The sequence below is a fragment of the Pempheris klunzingeri genome, chromosome 5 (genome assembly GCF_042242105.1).
Source record: "Pempheris klunzingeri isolate RE-2024b chromosome 5, fPemKlu1.hap1, whole genome shotgun sequence".
Lineage (NCBI taxonomy): Eukaryota > Metazoa > Chordata > Actinopteri > Acropomatiformes > Pempheridae > Pempheris > Pempheris klunzingeri.
The window spans coordinates 10,648,084-10,668,575 of NC_092016.1; the positions used below are offsets into that span (position 1 = coordinate 10,648,084).

Genomic DNA, 20,492 nt, shown 5'->3' on the forward strand with positions numbered 1-20,492 from the left:
GTTCCCAAAGACAACCACTCATTCAACATGTTTGCTAAAAAAAAAAAAAAAAATTAGCACAGTAGTGTGAAAAAATATACATTTTCCCAAATGATCATGTAATAATACCAACAGCATTTTTAATTGTTCAGATACAATTTGGGTCAGATTATTATATATACTCGGGACTATATACTCTGCAGCAAGAACCAACTGAGGCTGCAAACCAAAGGATCTTCTACAAACATTTGTTCCGAGCTCCTACAAAACTCTCATTGCTGGCTGGATGACTTGGTTGATTAAAGAACCAAGGACTTACATTCAATGTGTCGCCAAAAGAACCAAAAGATTGACCTAAAGCAGCTAAAAGCTACGTTGAGTGTAAATTCTCTGTTTTCTGCATTACGAGCAACTCTCTCATGGCAGGGAGTTGTTTTACCTCGTGGTAATATCAATGCACCACTTACTGCAGGATTAACTAAACCTGCATATATTAATATTTATAGTAGTTTGGTCAAACTTTCTTAATTAGTTGTTAGACTATAAATATTACTTTTCTAGTAGGCACTTTGTGTCCACACTTTTAGAGAATGGTGGATTTAATGTGCAGCTTCTTTCCTTTTAGGGGATGCAACTCTTAACTTGCAAACTGATGGCAAGGTTTCATTTCATCCCAAGATGAAGGAGTTTCCTGTATGGTCCTGGTCCGCCCCACAGGCCCCTGATGTAATAAAAATAAAGAACATTAATAAAATGTAGTGAAAGCTGTGGTATGATTCCTTTACTACCACCTATTAAAATGTGATTAATTATTTATATCCATGCCTTAGAAGCCCATGCCAGTAGAGGTGAGGCATCACATCCGCTTTCATGTGGTACATGAGTCGTCTTTCCTTGGCTTGGTTGATGGGGAATGTTTCCAGTGGTTGTCCATTGTAGTCAAACTCTGCCAGAATTACTGTGTTGTAGCTTGTAACCAGCGGACATGAGGTGTAGCCATCATACTGTGATCAAGGAGACTACATATTATGTATTTGCATATTTTTCAACAACAAAGAAGTTATAAAATTCTTCAAAAATCATAGAGAATCATTGTTGATGTGCATGCACCACTTACCTTCTTATCTGGCTTCTCATTTTTCAGTATTTTGCTGATGGTTCTGTTCAAAATGGCAGATTGTGCAGCTAAGAATCAGAAAACAAATGGTAATGGTAAGATTTTTCAATAAATGTGTGAATTTTCTTTCTTAGGAATTAAGACTAATGCTCTGTCTCAAATCCACACTACAAACTAATTCTATACAGTAAGTAAGTAATATTGGCTGTTTTAGTAGACTTAGCAGTAGTTGAAAAATCAACATACTGAACAGCTTTTTACTCACATGACATAATGTGTCATCCTGTCTGCTCCTCCAAACTGGGGGCATGCTGATCACAATCTACTATAGGTAAATTGCGATGGATAAGAACCTCACATGGCCCCACTTCGAATAATCTGAACTATCCCTTTAACTTGCAATACCATTCCAAAGCGAAAGAAAATGGATTCAGTTTCCCGTCTGTGAGCAACTCCTGTAGTTCCTTTGTGCATTGCATTGTGGGAGAGCAGTATCCTTTATCCTCAAAAACTGACGGTATTTAGTATGCAGAGAAAGCTTAACTATACAACACTATCTGATACTCCCATATAGGTACAGTAAAAGAAACATTTATAGAGGAAAGCTTCACTATAGTTACAAGTTTCTGAAGAAGACAGATTACAGATGGTTATGATGAGCAAGATTTTTATACCATTACAGCAAAGGCACACTAAAACAATAGGTCGTGGGCTGGACTAAGACTTCTGAATGACAACATAACGTGAATAGAAGTCAGGAAAGTCCCGGACAGGCTATGAACAATACAACGTGATCCAACATGGCAGCGGCCCATTTGGCTACTCCCTTCAACACCTATGAAAATGTAATCTCACTGCCTTGGGTGGGGCGGGTCTGGTAATTCATGAAAGCTCTGCAAAGGCCATCTTCCTGGATGAGTACTTCAAACAGTTTACACCTGATGAACCAGATCCAGATCATAACCACCTGAGCAATGAATGCGTTTGTGTTAATACACTGCTTGTTCTGCTTTGCGATGGTGATTTGACCATGCCAGAGGAAGATCTTTATCAGACTGAAACGTTGTATTAGATTAAATTGCTGGGAGCCGTCAGCACAGTGTGCCGATCTTTTGTCTGACTTCTGATTAATTTTTTTTTCAGCACCTGTAGAGGTTTTTTTGGACATGCGTACCCTGCATTTTATTTATGCTTGGGCCATGTTAACATGCCTGCGTCAAAATGCTGAAACACAACCTAAGCCTTAATACAGTTGATTACAGTTATTAGTTTTTGAGGTGTTTTGCCATGAAATAGAGTTTTGGCCAAATTAGAAATTTGACCTGCTGGTGATTCTGAATCAAATGAATGAATGAATAAATAACAACCAACAGGTCACCAAAATCATTAAGCTTCATCATGTGGATATCATGAACATCTGCGCCACACGTTACAGCTACTAACTCAATTTTTTAGATTTTTCACATTGCCAGGTACTTCCCCTCATTTCATCCACAGTTAACAGACAGGAAATGGCACAAACACAGGATATTTGAATTAGCTAGACAGACTTTTTCGATATGCGTTTGTGTGAAGTGCAAAACATTTTTGTCAATTGTAATGGTACAATCACACTCAAAAGTAAACTGAGATCCTGATACAATCAGACACTTCTGAGAGATGAGCTTAAATTACAAGCTTTATAGGGTGTGGTGTACGTTTTTATAGTCTTGTGTGAATGGTCTGTTGTGTAATACACTTACTAAGGAAAGTGCAATTTGAATTGCAAAATACAAGCAGTGATAAAACTATATGAAGTGTATGCAGACACAGAGTGGTTTCCAGTATTGCACTGATGCAATGCTCAAACTAATGACACAATAATCACTTACCAACAGCAGCAGCCGTTTTGGCTGTGGGCAGGTTGGTACAGTCTCCAATCCCAAACACATTTGGATACCTCTGATGTTGGAGATTCTCTTTGTTGAGGTCCAACCAGCCAGCCTCATCTGCAAGAGGACTGCCTTTAATCACCAAACTGGGGCCCATTGGTGGTGTGACATGAAGCATTTCATACTGAAAAACAGCAAAGTTACTTAAGAGATTTAGTTTAAGAGTTATTCATTTTGAGGCATATATTTGGTCTGAGGTTGTTGTTGCTTTTAAGGATTTAAAGAGGAAGGAAAACATTCACATGGTGAACAAAAACAGCCAATACTCTATTATATAAAAGTTAGCGTTGAGGTACAGTAACAGTTACCTCAATCACTTTGGTTTCGCCTGGTTTGTCAAGATTTTCAAACACGGCTTCTTGCTTGTCTGCCCGCACTTCTACCAGGTTTTGCCTAAGGTTCACTTGTAGGTCACGACGTTTCACAACGTCCCACAATGAGTCAGCATATTTCTTGATCCCAAAGAGCACAGGAAGCGATGTGTTGTATATTACATTGGCCTTTGCCCTTTTTCCTGTCTTGGATAAACACAAAAATCACTAGTTGTAAAACTTCGCTTCATAGTTTCAAATGAAGTACATGATCATTACATTCATAAACTTAAGTACCTTTCTGAGAAAGGCATCTGACAGGTACATGATCTTCTGTGGAGCTCCAGCACATTTCACAGGAGTGTTTGGGAACGTGAACACGGCGTTGCCCTCTTTGAAGTCCTGCAGCGCTTTAAATGTTTTCTCCACAGTTTGGACTGAGTAGTTTGATCCAATCTTCGGATGTTCAAAACCTTCTGGCAGTCCTTTGATCTACATATATATAAAAAAAAAAAAAAAAAGAGTGCAATCTGAGGATTGAACAGACTTTGCATGCAATGGCAAAGGTTTACTACATGTAGGTACAGTTGAAAGGACCAAACCTTACTTCACCTTCTCATAATGGAGTTGTAAACCAAGTGCCACAATCAAATACTCATAGGAGATCTGTAATGTGCAAAGTAGATGCAACATTATTAAGCATTTCTTTTTAACTTCAATGCGCTGTCAGATAAATTTCCCAAAGCAAACATACTTCAGTCCCATCGTCTGTGCGGACAGTATTTGTGTCTGGGTTTATTTCCTGAACTTTTGATTTCACCCACTTCACTCCAGACGGCATAACACTCGCGGTTGAACGACCTGATGAGGCTACGGTTTTTGCACCAGCGCCTACCAGGGTCCATATTGGCTGGTAATAGTGCATCTGGAAAAACAGAAGAGTTGTAAGACAGCAGCTTTGCGTGACAGCAAAAAATAGTTATATTTCCAAAGTGGCTGAAGTGATGGTGATATGCAAAGAGAGGCATATCCAATAACAATCATAATGTTAATCAACTGTTTCCTTGCCTCACTGGGCTCCACAACAGCCACATTCTCAGCTCCCATCATCCTCTTCATTCGTGCGCTCATTGCAATGCCCCCACTTCCTCCTCCCAGCACAAGCATTTTGTAATGCTGTTTGGCAGAGGCACGAGCGCTCGTGTGAAGATGAGAGATGGCAATGCCCGTGGAGTGGCACTGCCTCAAACGACGCAGTGCAGCCATTCTCTGTCTGCACAATAAGGACAAGTGATTTTGGTTAGCAGTACATCAGTTGTGCTGTCTGCACTTCCCATTTTGCTGCTGCACATTTGCATTTTGACTAGCCGAGGAAGAAAGTAACTAGCTTTGCAGTAAACAGAATTAACCCAACTTAGTCTCCAGAATCACATCACTGCTCTGAGTAGGTTTTAAACACCTTCATGGCTTGTTAACTTAAATATGTAGAGTTCTGATTAATGAAGTAATGAGTTTGATTGTGGCTTTACCAGCCATAACTACTGTAACAGGGACACAATACACCATAACCATATTTGCAGGAGCAAATTCATAATGGTAAGCAGTTCTTTGAGGTGACTTTTGACAAGTTAGAGTAAAATTAAAATAATGAGGTCACCTGCTTTAATAACAGTGACACATTCTGCTTTGACTTTTCTTTCTGTGCTCTAGTTTGACAGAAGCCAGATATCCTTAAAGCCGAAGCACAAAAAGATTAACTAGCACATAATGACACAGCTAGGTTACTTTTCTTTGGGGGTGTTTACATCTTCATCTGAGCTGAACGGCTGCTGCTGCATGCTGCGCAATGGACTGACTGAGCCTCCATAACAAGCACCGCTGTAAGTTAGGCTACACGCGTAACGTTAGACCTGACAACACGGTGTTATAGTTTCGCACTGCGAGGCGAAAAAGACAGGTCTATATGATACTTACCAAGAGCGGCACGACTGTAAACCACCAGTTTAGACTGAATCCTTAAACGACCCAGCGGAAATCAGTCCGACTTGCTCACAGTCGGCTAAAAGAGTGACGACCAGTAATACCTGAGAGAAAACGTTGACCCAATGTGAACCTGCAGTGTAAACACGTCTGGGGACGGGCGGAACTGGTATCGTCCGTCCCGCCTCCTGCACCCTTCGACCAATCAAAAGCGACCTTTATCAACGTTCTCGATTTAGCATAAAAACGAGCTAAACTTCTCGGAACGATGCGTCTTCTCGAGGAAACGGGTGTCTGTGGAGTGTTTTTATTGCGTTACTGGGTTGTCGAGAAGTTAAATTTGCTTCTCATGACCAAATTTGGACGTTTACAAAATAAACAGCGTGTAGTTGCTCCCCTTCAGACTGGCGGTAACCTAGAATGCAGCACCTGGTGTGAGCGTTCTAGAACGAGGTTTCCATAGAAACCATTGAGATTCCATCAAATGCAGAAAACTGTAAGATGGTGTGTCTTCTGTGTTTGTATCAGCTGCTGTACGTTTATGACTTACCAGTTTCCTGTACACTTCCTTATCACTGAAATGGTGGCGTAAGAGAACTCTCTCTCTTTCTCATGAGGTAAAAGTTTGTAAGTGGCTGGTTTTAGATCAGAGCAAACCATAGTGAGTCAATATCCAGAAAACTTTGCATGAGCTACAGTGAAATATATTTTCATCATTGTTACATTGCAAATTAAAGTGGATTTACAGGTTCTGATGTTTGGGTTGTGTCCTTTTTTTAACATCCCGATTTAGACCTAATAATTATGTATAGATACATCTGCATGGCAAAAACCAGGTGTTGACTTGTGCAACATTATTAGAGAAGCAGCTGCTGCGCCATGCAGAATAAGCAGTCATGTCCTGTCCTTTGGAGCAGTTTAATTCCTTTATAATGACATCAGCATCTGGTGGTTTATATTCCCTACATGCTGAGCCCCACCTTCTGCACATCGGTGTATTAATTACACAGGGAAGAACCACTAGTTCTGTCTTGAGCAGGAAGAATAACTCAGATTAGAGAGACCTCTGTGGTCAAAGAGAAATTAATGGCATTCCCCTTGGACAGAGAACTGAATGTTTGACCATCACAAATAAACCCAGGGCAGGAGTCAGTTCTACCTTGCACACATTGTTATCTGGTTTACTGTAGTCATGTCACAGCTATAAAAATGAGAAACCTATTGGACAAGGAGCCAGATGACAGTTCAGTTCAGTGTTTACAGCGACATATTGCCTAGTATAAATATGAAAGGAGCCTGGTTCTTTATGAAAAACTCATTTCCTACCCACAGAATCCGGCGTCTATCCAGGCCAATCCATTAAAGAAATAAATGGAAGGTCATTCACTTGGCCTGAAAAATGTAATAAGAAAAGTGTGTGACACTGACAAAACAGATCAGTACGAACTGACACGATTCACAAACCTCCTTCTTATCTGTCTGAAATGTAATGAGACTGTGCCCGAGGGTTGTGACTGTAGATGACGTCTCTTTATCATCTCCCACAATGAACCAGCATGACTTGACTCCAACAGCGCTGACAGAGTTGTGGTGTATGTACTGACCTGTGTCCTTTTCCCCATCTTACCTACGGGATTCACTGTCAATGAATTTTATGTCAAAGGGCGCAGATATATAGGCCACACCCTAGTATCACATCTGATAGTGATTAGACAATCATGTCAAAGTCATGCCTCAGGCTGACAAAAACAATTAAGTGAGTAAAAACTCTGGGTGTAGCCCACCTGATAAACTGGCAACCAAGTGTTTGTGCTCATTATCAGTCCAAACATAATGTTAAGTACTTTATTATAGTAGATAAAACCATTAATAGCATTTAAGGCATAGTGTTCAAACAGATGTTATGACTAGACTAAACTAGTAGTGATAATCTCAGTAGTCATTTAGGAAATATAAATCATCTTCCATCCGCTTGTGTGTTTGTTTTGCCTTTATTTTAGTTTAGGGCTTTATTTCACCTCCAGATTGAAGCTACAACACAAATTTACCAACAGCAGCAGCCAGTGTCACAGCTGACTGATAGAAATACTGTATACTGACAACAAAGAATTGGATGAGCTTACAGGCATGAATTGATCTCTGCAGTGAGCCCTGGCTTTTAAAAGGACACCGACTGGGGGTGCTATAATTACACTTTCTACCCTGATGATATATTGAGTGAGATTGGAAATGAGAACATCAAATAATAACTTTTAGCCCAATATTTAGCATCAGTAAACAGTATATCAACAGTAACCCCTCTTCTCTTAAAACACGAGGAAATGAATGAATCCTTGCTTTTGAAATCTCTCTCTCAATTAAAGAGCTTGGTCTATACCTGTTCTCCATGCACATACACAGAAACATATAATACATAAAAAATAAAAAAAAAACAAGCCCAGAAGAAATGGGAAAAAAGATATGTGAAAAGACACTGGTAAACAAATAAACATCCTCAGGTTTTCTAATAATTTAACTCAGTCAGAGGAAGCACTAGTCCACTTTGGAAGAGAACTGGAGAGGTGATGTGAAGATGACTGCTGTGGCATCTTCACACGAAATCCTTGAATCCTTGAAATATGTATTGCAAATCCTTAGGGGGGCGATATAGCAACCTTTTAAAGTAAAGCAGCTATAATACACCTGAGCTAGGAAACAATAGAGAGAGAGAGAGAGAGAGAGAGAGAGAGACGCTCGTTGCAGCACAAACTGTTCACACCCTCTCTCTCTCTCACACACACACACACACACACTCAAGCCTCAGCCTCATGTCGTCGCTCTCAGTGAGTGATCATCACTTAGTTCAGCCCCACTCTGTTTTCTCCACAGATTTTCTCAGACTAGCGAGATTCCCCGTCATCGCCTGCTGCCTTCATCATTTTCACAGCCCACTCCGTCTGCAGTCTTCCTCGTCTTCACTCGCCACAGCTGAGCAGGATTTCAACTCCTCATTTCCATTCACCCATCCGTGTCTGGTGACAGGAGGGGGATGACAGCATGGACTGCGCATAAATCTGCGGAATGTGGTGCTTGAAATAAACCGAATGACAGGATACATGGAGACAACACAAGTCTGCGCCTGTGACAAACTTGTGCAAGGTAAGAAACCACCGATTGTTAAGAGCAACCCCACATATACTGTGATTCTTTTAAAACTATCCATCTCGCTGTGTGGCTACACTCCCAGCTCTGTATTGCTCACCTGGGATCTTTTGCTAAGGAGACACAGTTCACTGGGGATTGTACCTGCTGCTGCTCACACCAACAGTGTAATTAAAGTTGCTTGTCTGAACAGAAAAGAAACAGGACACCACTTTGCTCTGTTTGCAGCCTCAGATGTAACACCACTGCACATGCACTGCACACACTGACTCCATCCTCCACATTCAGTCCCTGCACTGCAATACTGTCCCTCAGCAGCATGCTCAGCTCCACACTTTTCACTGTACACAGTTAATGCTTTTTTCAGTGGTGGAGGAAGTATTGAGATTTTTTTTACTCCAGTACAAGTAGCAATATAAGAATACTCCATTACAATTACTTCTGTGTTGAAAATGTCACTAAAGTGTTATTAGCAAGCACATACTTTTAAAAAAAATCCAAATTAAAAGTATTCAGAAGAAGAGAAATGGCTCCTGTGAGTGTTACATTATTATATATTATATTATTGGATCACGATTCATTCATGTGTAAGTAGCATTTTATTGTTACAGAGCTAATTTTACCAGTTTAGTTGGATATATTGAATAATAATGTATTAAATTTTGTAGGCTCAACATACATTTTGTATGTAATTTCTGTCTGAACTGTTGTGGAGAAGAAACATAAACTGAAATCGAAATAATGAAGTAAACTTAATTATATTTAAGTACCTGAGTAAATGTACGTATTATTTACATTACACCTCTGATTTCTTCCCGTCATTCAGGGAAACCGTTGGGAGGTCCCAGGAGAAGATGGCATTCTGGAGGAGAAATACTCACATTGGTAAGACTTTTTTTTTCTAGATCTAAAACTATGTAACAACAGGAAATAATCTTTGGTGTGGAGGGTAACTGGCTATAGGTTTGAGGTTTGCAAAATGAAGAAAACAGCTAAAATTGAAATCGCTGCATTGCCGTTCTAAAGCTAGAGACATACCCTGTTAAGGTATCTGAGACTTCCAGGCAGTTGTAACCCCTCATCCTGTCCTGGTGCATTGGATGGGTTTAAAGAGTTCAAATGAAACAGTATACACTAGCTTCTCTCTCTCTGGACATCATGTGTGTTTTTTGTGTGTGTGGTGTACATGTGTTTGTCATTTGTAATCAGTATCTGCCTCACGCACAGAGTGAGGCGACCTTTTACCTTGCAAGGACAAACTCACATGTTTCCATGATTTTGAATAGGGTTCAGGAGTGTTTAAATACCTCAACAATGAATATCCTGAAAAGAACTGAGATGAAACTAAAGGTACATTTGCTGTGCCTTTGTCCTTTAGGGAAACATTTTCTGTATAGCTGCTGAAACTGATCATGTAAAAGCTCCTTGTATCGACGTTTGACTCAGGAGGAATATGGTCTCAATTATGTAGTTGTGTTCATGAATCGTTTCACTGAAAGCTGCTCGGACTTGCAGACATACTCAAGAGGTTCCTCCAGAAATAAGAGAAAGCTTTGTGCCGTGTTAGAAAAATATCGCATTGACATGTCCTCTAATTAAATGTTTAAGCAGACCAAAGCCTTTGAACAACAAAACCCTCTCTGAATAATTAACTACCATTGTAACTGATAGCAGGACGTTGGACTATCCTGTTGCAGCTTTGTGCACGAGTTATCCATAATTCAACAATAATTTAACCTCGTTTGGAAACAGCAGCTCCTTCAGGCGTTGGTCTGTGTTGAAGGTCTACAGTGCTTTGATAAATGGTTTCATCATCTTGCTGGTGACTCGTATTTATTTTGTTGTTCGTGAGATAGTACATGTCCCGTTGAGACTTTTTAAAAAGCTTGACTGAGCATGATAATGAACTTTGATGCATCATATAGTTGTCAGAGCCGTTAGATGACTGCCAACATTGTAATTGAGGATGAAGTCTTCAGTTCTTGGGTAAAAAGGGCAGATCAGACGGATTGAGTCCACACTCATGAAGCAGACTCACCTGAAGCGATGCTATTTACTCCCTTTTAGTGGGTGAATCCACCATATCTGGATGCCATAGTGGATTTATGTGCATTGATATCCCATATATAAGATATGGTGTGGTGAATGAGACAGTGTGAAAGTAAAAGGTAACAAGTAATAGATAGCCTCTGACTTCAACACATGACAGTATACTTCAATAGCAGAGCTGCTACGTATGGTTGACAGTACTTTCTACTTCAGTGGAATAAAGAAAAGCTGCTTTATGCCAGTGGTGCAAAGAAAGGTACAATACTAATGAGATAATAATAGTGTGAAATTAAGTGGGGTCGAGGTCTGGTGTGTTCACTAATCAGCATATGGGGTTTATTAGAGAAGTGATGAGAGAGAGAGGGAGCTGTGTATTAGTCAGTTTTAAGTTCATGGACTTGCAGTTATTGGGTGACGTTTAACGGCAAGTTGCAGAAGTGAATGAGGGGAGTACAAAAGTAAGTCTGCTGAAGAAAAATCAATGAATGATTGGAAAAACAGAAAAGTAACTAAGTCTGAATATTATTTAGATAATATGTCTGAATCTATTAACTTGACCGTGTGCTCTCTGGACGCAGAGAAGGAACGCCATGTGAAAGCCAATGCTCGGGACTACAATGACAAGTTCTGCTATGCTGTAAGTAGAATGACACCTAAAATGATCTTAGGTTTCTCACTGTGTATCATCTGATGAATTTCTAAATGTTTGTCTCTTCAGGACAATCGCATCAAAACCTCCAAGTACAACATCTTCACCTTCCTGCCCATCAACCTGTTTGAGCAGTTGCAGAGGGTGGCCAATGCTTACTTCTTAGTGCTGTTGATACTGCAGGTAGGAGAAAGTGTGTCTACGGGCATGTCATTGCTTTTGTGGATTCGTTTTTGTTTTTGGCAGGGGAGGGTAGAAACTGAGAGAGCTAACCTGCTTATCTTTTCTCATAGTTAATTCCAGAGATCTCCTCCCTGTCCTGGTTCACGACCATTGTGCCTTTGGTGTTGGTGCTGGTCATCACGGCTGTCAAAGATGCCACCGATGACTATGTAAGTTCACCTGTCCACTTATTGCAGCTCTCCTGGATGTTCCTCTTTTATCTCCCACCCTAAAAAATTGTCACCCCTTTTGTACATTTTAGTTCCGACATAAGAGCGACCAGCAAGTCAACAACCGCCAGTCACAGGTTCTCATCAGGGGAAGGTACTTCATCACTTTCCTCTGTCGTTTTCTTTTAGATGCTTTGTTCAACTGCTGCAAAGTGATTATGTACTGTATGTTTATTGTCAATTATGACTTTTGATTTCCAAGGTTGCAGAATGAGAAATGGATGAACGTTCGAGTGGGAGATATCATCAAACTAGAGAATAACCAGTTTGTTGCTGTGAGTAAGCTTTGTGACATTATGAGGTGTTCTGTAAACTGGATGCTGATTCACTTAGAGTTGACTTCCTTTATCATTTTGTCGCAGAGTTTGTTTGATGGTGTTCAATTCTGTCTTTCACGTTCACATAAGAGTGAAAAAGTCAGGGAAGGGCAACAATTAAAGATTTCTTGTGGGAGATTCAGAGGCTGTTGAGTGCTCTTGCAGGTTCAAAGGTGCAGAGATTGATTTATCGCTTTTTCTCACCACTGAGTGTTTCATATTGGTTTTACACGCAGGCAGACATCCTCCTTCTCTGTAGTAGTGAGCCCTATGGACTGTGCTATATTGAGACTGCAGAGTTAGATGGGTAAGTGCTGCTCTAGTTGTGTAAAGTAAAACTGAAGAAATCTAAAAAAAAAATCATGTGTGTGAGGAAGAATTATTTTCGTAGATAGTTTTTGCGGAAATTTAAAGTGAACGTGTGTGTTTTCTTAACAAAATTTTCTAAATTTCTCTGTCACTAGAGAAGATCAATTTTTAAAAAAAAAATATTTTTCCCCAAACAGAGAGACGAATCTGAAAGTTCGTCAGGCTTTGAATGTCACCTCACATTTGGGAGATGTTACAAAACTAATGGACTTTGATGGTGAGTTGATGCTTGACATATTTGTTCATTCCAACATTTGCGTAACACATCACTGGTGGACACCTCAGGCCTTTTGTACATGGACTTACTGACCCGTTACACCCTTCAGATTGTGTGTATTTTGCTGTGTGAATGCAGCTCTATGAATTTTCTCCTGCAGTGATGACTGATGTTGGTAAGACTGCCTGTGCTTTGTTCCTCAGGAGAGGTAATTTGTGAGCCACCAAACAACAAGCTGGATAAATTTATAGGAACCTTACACTGGAGAGATAATAAATACCCTCTGGATAATGAAAAAATGCTACTGAGAGGTTGTGTGCTCCGAAACACTGAGTGGTGCTTTGGAATGGTCATCTTTGCTGGTACGATATTTTTGTTCTCTGCATCCATAAAATCCGTTTCTCTGAGCTGCTCACAAACCCCCTTGTTGTTGGTGCTTTTTTTAACACTCATGTCTGTTTCCCTCCAACAGGGCTGCAAACCAAACTGATGCAGAACTGCGGACGGACGACTTTTAAAAGGACAAGTATTGACAAGCTGATGAACACTTTGGTTTTGTGGGTAAGCTGATTTCATACAGTTACTAACATAGTATGCTTCATATTATTATTTTGAAAGACATTTTTATAAAAGATAAACTGATGAAATAATAGTCCTGGAACGATGATCTGTATTTCAGATCTTTGCCTTCCTCATTTGTATGGGGGTTATTTTGGCCATTGGAAACACTATCTGGGAGAGTCGGATTGGCAGAAACTTCCAGGTATTTTTGCCGTGGGATGAGATTCAGAGCAGTGCTGTTTTCTCTGGCTTCCTCACCTTCTGGTCTTACATCATCATCCTCAACACTGTTGTGCCCATCTCACTGTATGTCAGGTAAAGACAAAAACATGAAACATATTGAGTTTATCTCCGAAATGAAATACATAGATACAGTTTACATTTATATTGTTGGTGTTCATCTATATCCTGTTATTTCTTAGCTGTGCGAGTTGATTTCCTAAATTAATGACGTTTGCAACACCGTACTTCAGTGTGGAGGTCCTGCGGCTCGGTCACAGTTACTTCATCAACTGGGACAGGAAGATGTACTACAGTCAGACGGACACTGCAGCGGAAGCCCGTACCACCACCCTGAACGAGGAGCTGGGACAGGTGGAGTTTATCTTCTCCGACAAGACTGGCACCCTCACCCAGAACATCATGGTCTTCAGCAAGTGCTCCATCAATGGACAGATGTATGGTATGGAGCATTTTTGAAATGTAACTTGCTAAAACTTAGCAATAATACATTATATTACTGTTCTAAAATCAGCCTCTTAGTAAAATTTAGTTCTAAAAAATTGTGTTAGCTTACTTACCTGAGCATAGCTTCCCCCACTCCCACGGATGACTAGTAGAAATAGTCCAATAGTCCATTATTATTATTATCATTTGGTAGAACTATATTTTTGTAATGTTTGGCATGATATTTAAGTTATTACTTTACTTTTTTTCCCTCTCAGGAAATGTCTATAATGAATTCGACCAGAAGGTGGAAATTACAGAAGTAAGTAAGGCCAAAACAGCATGACTTATTCACTACTGATAATACTGATAATAACATATTAACTATGCTGGTGGTCTGTGTGTCTTCAGAAAACCGCCTGTGTGGACTTTTCCTTCAACCCTCTATGTGACAGAAAGTTTAAATTTTACGATGGCAGCCTGGTTGAAGCCATTAAACTGGAGGATCCTGCAGTGCAGGAGTTCTTCAGACTGCTGGCTTTATGCCACACTGTCATGCCAGAGGAGAAAAGTGAAGGTAAACTGTACACACGATCCAGAAGTAACATCAGTGGTAACAGAAATAAGTGAATACATTTAAGTGATTCTGATTGATGTTTTCTGTTAACATGAAGGAAATTTGGTGTACCAGGCCCAGTCACCTGATGAGGGAGCCCTGGTCACTGCTGCACGAAACTTTGGGTTTGTCTTCCGGGCCCGAACCCCCGAGACCATCACGCTTTATGAGATGGGACGAGCTGTCACCTACCAGCTGCTGGCCATACTGGACTTCAACAACGTGCGCAAGAGAATGAGTGTCATTGGTTAGGTCTTCGCTTATAACAGCAATGCTCCTTTTAGCTTACAAGTACTCAACATGATCATGCGCATTCATAATTTAGATATTTACCAAATTAATCAGAATCAGCAAGTCTGTTTCTCCACTGACTTCCCATTTGACATTTAATGACAATAGCTTTGGCAATTTGTACCAAATCTTTATTTACAAAGAACAGAATAAAGTTAACAGTCTCTGTGTAGATGCTTGTGTTTGCAGTCTGCAATCCATGAGCATATATATGTATGCAAGAAGGATCAGATTTAAAAAAAGTAATGTTGTTTTCTCTTGTTGTGCTTTATAGTGAGAAATCCACAGGGCCAGATTAAACTCTATTCCAAAGGAGCTGACACTATTATCTTTGACCGTCTGGATCCATCCAGTGAAGACTGCATGTACACTACCTCAGAACACCTCAGTGTAAGTGTTATACGATAGGACTCAGTGACTAAGACAAAAACATTAATGTGCTTATATAATACTGAGGACTCCTGCAGCAAGTGGAGCTGCAGGTAATGTGTTGATAGCTTTGTCCACATTACAGAAATAGATGGAGTTAGATAATATTAGTGTCTCTACTGAACAATGTCCTTTGTTACAGCAGTGAATGCTTCTCACACAAATGATTCATCACAAGCCCTATTGTTTTGCACACTACATCTGTTGTCAACAATTCTCTCGGCAGGAATTTGCTGGAGAAGGGCTTCGAACATTAGCTCTGGCCTACAAAGATCTGGATGAGGATTATTTTGAGGTTTGGATGAAGAAGCTTCTGTTCGCCAGCACTGTAATTGAGAACCGTGAGGATCAGCTGGATGTTCTCTACGAGGAGATCGAGCAGGGCTTGAAGGTAACATTGACATTCGCTTGTTTACATTACCATAAGCGATCAAGCTCACTTAGCCTCTGCAAACTGACTGTCGTCCGGGTTGAAGCTTCTAGGAGCCACCGCAATCGAAGACAAACTACAGGAAGGAGTCCCGGAAACTATCGTCTGTCTTAATCTAGCTGACATCAAGATCTGGGTCCTCACAGGAGACAAACTAGGTAGTGTATTTCGCCTAAATTGTCTTAAGACTGATACCTTTTATGTGAAAAACTACAGAGATTTGAACCATGTAAAACATTTCAGAGACAGCGATGAACATCGGCTACTCCTGCAACATGCTGCGAGACGACATGAATGAGGTGTTTGTTATCTCTGGCCACACACTGCTGGAGGTGCAGCAGCAGCTCAGGTGACACACTGTCCATTGCTCCTTCACCTCCTCTCACACAACAGGTTGATATCCTCGCAACAACTGCAACCGAATACCTTGGTGTATAAGTACTATTTTATCCAGCTGACCAAAAAAAAAAACCTCTGCCACTTAGTTCAAGTGTAATAAAGCTCTTATAAACATACTGAAACGGTATGTTCACTGGCTTTTTTCTCTCTGCAGGAGCGCTAAAGAGCATATTCTCGGCCTGAGTCGAGTTAGCAGTGCAGGAGATGTTGAGAAGATGGATATGTTTGCAGATGACTCTGTGTTTGAAGAGACCATTATTGCAGAGTATGCCTTAGTGATCAATGGACACAGCTTGGTAAGATCCTCAAATGTGATACGATTTACAGAATCTTCCTTTTGTGGAATGACAAGCATATCCTCCGTTTTTGTTTGTTTCTATTTTGGCTCTGATGCCTGCAGGTTTTATTTTGCTTATCAGTGGTTGTGTTGCTGTCCGCTGAGTCTGGCATCTCTGTGCTCTGCTGCTGACTGTGCCGAGTGTAATGAGCAGCAGAGAGCTGCTGTGCTGCTTAGGGCCCTCGGCTCTATTACAGGTTTTCATTAACATCCATTTCCTCACAGAGGAGCTGCTCCCTGGCTGTGCCTTAAGCAGTGCGCGTGATGCACAACAGCTCAGTGGAATTGTTACATCGAGCTGTTGCTTGGTGTTGCCCCTGCAGGGGGTTGAGGTTATAGGATGGTAATGATAGGTTTAACAGGTGTGATGTATGTGTTCTCCCTGAAGGCTCACGCTCTGGAGCCGCAGCTGGAGCACGTCTTGCTCGACCTGGCCTGTTTGTGTAAAACAGTCATCTGCTGCCGGGTCACTCCAATGCAGAAGGCCCAGGTGGTGGAGCTGGTGAAGAGGCACAAGAGGGCCGTCACTCTGGCCATTGGAGACGGAGCCAATGATGTCAGCATGATCAAGAGTAGGTCTCAGGATCGATCGCTCTTACTCATAGACCCAAGAGCATGACACACTCAAACAGCCTGTTCGGGAACAAGAGCATGAAGGACACCTCTCATGTATTACCGTCACATTAGTTCCTCAAGTTGTAACTCTTTTTCCTCTTATTCCCAATCAAAACAAATGTGGTAGCTGGAAATGTCATTATGCAATTATATGTGAACCAAAATCAATCAAATGTTATTTTCAGTTATACTCGCATATATGGATGTTTTTGTACAAAATATCATTAATATTTTTCTTGTGTTTTACAAAAAGAGGATTAGGAAATACAGGTAAAACTAAACGTTCACCCAGAAGGTTAGAAGGGTAGAAGATAAATATGGCCAGGACTTTAAGCGTTGTTAACCAACCTTCTGGGTTTTCATAGATTAGTGGATGCTTAGCTCTGTGACTCCAATGTAATGATGATACACGAGAGACTGGGGCTACATGCAGCAGTGCAGCAGTAAGTTGAGCTGAATTTGCTGTGTCTTCGGGCTCTGCTGTTGTGTTCTTTAGCAAGACGCTGAATCCTTCATTAAAGCTTTCTGCAGAGACTCTTGTGGTCAATAACTGTCACACAGTAGAAAGAAGCCAGTGTTTCTTCCCTCTGAAACTAATATTCTATTGCAGTCGGCAGGTCTCTGCCTATTTTTCATTATTATTATTATTATTATTATTATTATCTTCTGAAGCTGAACCTGGCCTTCCTCTGCAAGTAATAAGTAAAATCAACCAATTATAAGGTGACATTTGAATCGCAGGCTGTTCCTTTAATATGGTAGATATTTCATATGTTTCGATGATACTTAAATGATAGTTAAACAGTGATCCACAACGTGTGTTTCTTCCTCAGCTGCTCACATTGGTGTTGGCATCAGCGGTCAGGAGGGGATGCAGGCGGTTCTGGCGTCCGATTATTCCTTCGCTCAGTTTCGGTACCTGCAGCGCCTCTTGCTGGTGCATGGACGCTGGTCTTACTTCCGCATGTGTAATTTCCTGTGCTACTTCTTCTACAAGAACTTTGGCTTCACGCTGGTACACTTCTGGTACGGTTTCTTCTGTGGTTTCTCAGCTCAGGTAAGAAAATGGTACCATATGCCGACTGTATGGCCTGTATATTTTTTAAATGTTTCTCCTTTCATGTTGAATTAATGTAACTGTCCTCTGTCCACAGACTGTGTATGACCAGTGGTTCATTACCCTCTTCAATATAGTCTATACGTCTCTACCAGTCCTGGCGATGGGACTTTTTGATCAGGTAATACTATTAAATACTGGTAATAATGCACAGACTTACACAGATAATATCAAATGACCTAAATCTTTTTTCTTTTTTTTTTTTTAAACTCTTCATTTCAAAATTTGGAATAAAGTCCATTTATTTTTCCAACAGTCTCCAATGGCAACCTCCTGAGCCATCTTATACTTTCCTTTTTGTTTTTCTTTTCAAGATACTGTCAAGTCATACAGGTGAATATCTTATTACTATAGACCTCTTTTCCTGTGTCATGATTAATAAACTTCCCAAAGATTCTTAAATATCTTAGTTACTACAAAGCAATATTAACCCATGTCATAATAGGATATTATATATTGGTCACCTATCATACTGAATTTATCCTCTGCCATACAACTACCATCAAGCGCTTCCCTCAATATTTCACCCTATCCCTACCATTATATATAATAATACCTAACATATCACTTAACACTGATAATATCTCTGTTTCCCGAAGGATGTCAGTGACCGGAACAGCCTTCGCTACCCGAGCTTGTACAAACCCGGCCAGCAAAACCTTCTCTTCAACAAACGAAAGTTTTTCCTGTGCATGCTGCAGGGGATTGGCACGTCATTCCTGCTCTTCTTCATTCCCTATGGAGCCTTTTCTGTCATGGTGAAAGAGGACGGCTCCCACTTTTCCGACCAACAAACGCTTGCTGTCACCATTGCAACATCCTTGGTCATTGTCGTAAGTGTTCAGGTAAGGGTATAAACAGACCAACAGCCCTGTTGATTAGCGAGATTAATAATAATAAACTTGTGTTTGTAATGCGTGTATCTGTTCCTAGATTGGATTTGACAAACACTACTGGACAGCTGTCAATCATCTCTTTGTATGGGGGAGTCTGGCAGTGTACTTCGCCATATTATTTGCAATGCAGAGTGATGGCATATTTGGCATCTTTCCAAGTAATTTTCCATTCATTGGTAAGTTCAGTTGGATGCCTGTGAAGAAATGTTACTGATGCATGGAAATTGAGTATGAATAAATTCAGATTTGTGTGTCCTCAGGTACGGCACGTAACTGCCTGTCAGAGAAGACTGTGTGGTTGGTCATTCTGCTCACCACTGTGGTTTGTGTTGTGCCCGGCCTAGTGGTCAGCTTCCTGAGAGTAGACCTCTTCCCAACTCTTACAGATAAGGTACAGTAAGTTCTGATACATAAGTAAGCAATAGTGCATTTTATGCTATTTTATAGTTACTCAACTACATTTCAGGAGGAAATATAATTTTCACTACACTACATTTGCTTTGCAGCTTTACTTTTAGATTTTATATAATACAATTAAATATTTTTATATTGTACAATTTTATATGATGATATATCAGTCAAAGGGGCTACTTTTTGCAGAATGATGCATTTCACTTTTGATACTTTAAGTAGATTTTTCTTACTTGTAATGGAGTAGTCTTACCTTGTGGGATTGGTGCTTTTACTTAAGTAAAGAGTCTCCACTGCTGCTGTTTTTTGACAGGTTCGTCATCTACAACAGTCCAGGAAGAGGGAAGGACCTCAGGAGCAGAACTTGAGGCGGGTACGCAGGACGAGCTCCCGCCGCTCTGCCTACGCCTTCTCCCACCAACAGGGTTACGGAGAGCTGATAACCTCCGGTAAAAACATGAGGGTGGGCACAGTGTCTTATGCTCGCTCCCCTGGAAGAACACCACACAGCTCCACCTGGATAGAAAACATGTTGAAGAGAAAGAACGAAGTCTCTTGCACATCTGTTGAAAGCACAGGAGCACCAGAAAGCAGCAACAGAGCAATACAGACTCCGAAGTGACAGCACACAGACAGAACTGGACCTCTGCTGACAGATACTGCACAAACTGTAGGATACCAGATGCACGGATCCAACAGACCAAGCACAAGGTGTGAGTGTTCTTCATTTGGGTGAATTTATGCTCAAATCTAACAACACAGACGTACCTCATTTTTTATTAGTGTGAACCATGCAGGTTGAAGGTTAAAGGCCAATCAAAACATGATTATCTGAGGATCCCTCCTTCCCCCCTAAAAAAAAGACAGCCATTGAAAACAAATAGTGGGCAACTTTTGAATCTTTATCATGCAAGACATGTGTTTAATGTGCAAAGTGAGCTTGGCAACAACAGGTATATGTAGGACTATATTATGCATGAGTTGCCAAAGTTAAAGAAATATTTGTCGTCCTGAGTGAACTGATCCAATTTGATCCTCAAGTTGTCGGTGCATTTATGCCATGATATTTTAAAGGCGTGTCCTTTTCTGATTAATAAAGAAAGGTTAGTACATTTCAGGACCTCAATATGAGCCTTCGGGTGCCACAAACTACTATGTCTACATATATTAATGGAATGAGCAAAAATAAATGTAGCCCCGAGCAACAGTACA

The 20,492-nt window shown here is 40.6% G+C and overlaps 2 protein-coding genes across 2 annotated transcripts; one reads left to right on the forward strand and one right to left on the reverse strand.

Annotated features, from left to right (window-relative positions):
* Positions 1–94: 94 nt before the first annotated feature.
* On the reverse strand, positions 95–5,434 carry sqor (sulfide quinone oxidoreductase). Its single transcript, XM_070831426.1, has 10 exons — positions 5,313–5,434; positions 4,407–4,611; positions 4,093–4,263; positions 3,951–4,004; positions 3,636–3,830; positions 3,336–3,545; positions 2,968–3,151; positions 1,097–1,164; positions 810–983; positions 95–705 (listed from the first exon to the last, which is right to left on the reverse strand). The coding sequence occupies exons 2-10, from the start codon at positions 4,602–4,604 to the stop codon at positions 643–645; spliced, it is 1,317 nt and encodes a 438-aa protein (XP_070687527.1). The 5' UTR covers positions 4,605–4,611; positions 5,313–5,434; the 3' UTR covers positions 95–642.
* A 3,879-nt stretch (positions 5,435–9,313) lies between these two features.
* atp8b4 (ATPase phospholipid transporting 8B4) lies at positions 9,314–20,071 on the forward strand. Its single transcript, XM_070830094.1, has 27 exons — positions 9,314–9,344; positions 11,087–11,145; positions 11,227–11,340; positions 11,451–11,549; positions 11,642–11,703; positions 11,812–11,884; positions 12,163–12,233; positions 12,433–12,512; positions 12,716–12,874; positions 12,985–13,073; positions 13,192–13,388; positions 13,547–13,755; positions 14,018–14,061; positions 14,151–14,316; positions 14,414–14,602; positions 14,921–15,036; positions 15,302–15,466; positions 15,552–15,663; positions 15,749–15,854; positions 16,059–16,200; positions 16,630–16,813; positions 17,690–17,913; positions 18,011–18,094; positions 18,573–18,818; positions 18,907–19,045; positions 19,130–19,260; positions 19,594–20,071. The coding sequence occupies exons 1-27, from the start codon at positions 9,314–9,316 to the stop codon at positions 19,900–19,902; spliced, it is 3,600 nt and encodes a 1,199-aa protein (XP_070686195.1). The 3' UTR covers positions 19,903–20,071.
* Positions 20,072–20,492: the final 421 nt, after the last annotated feature.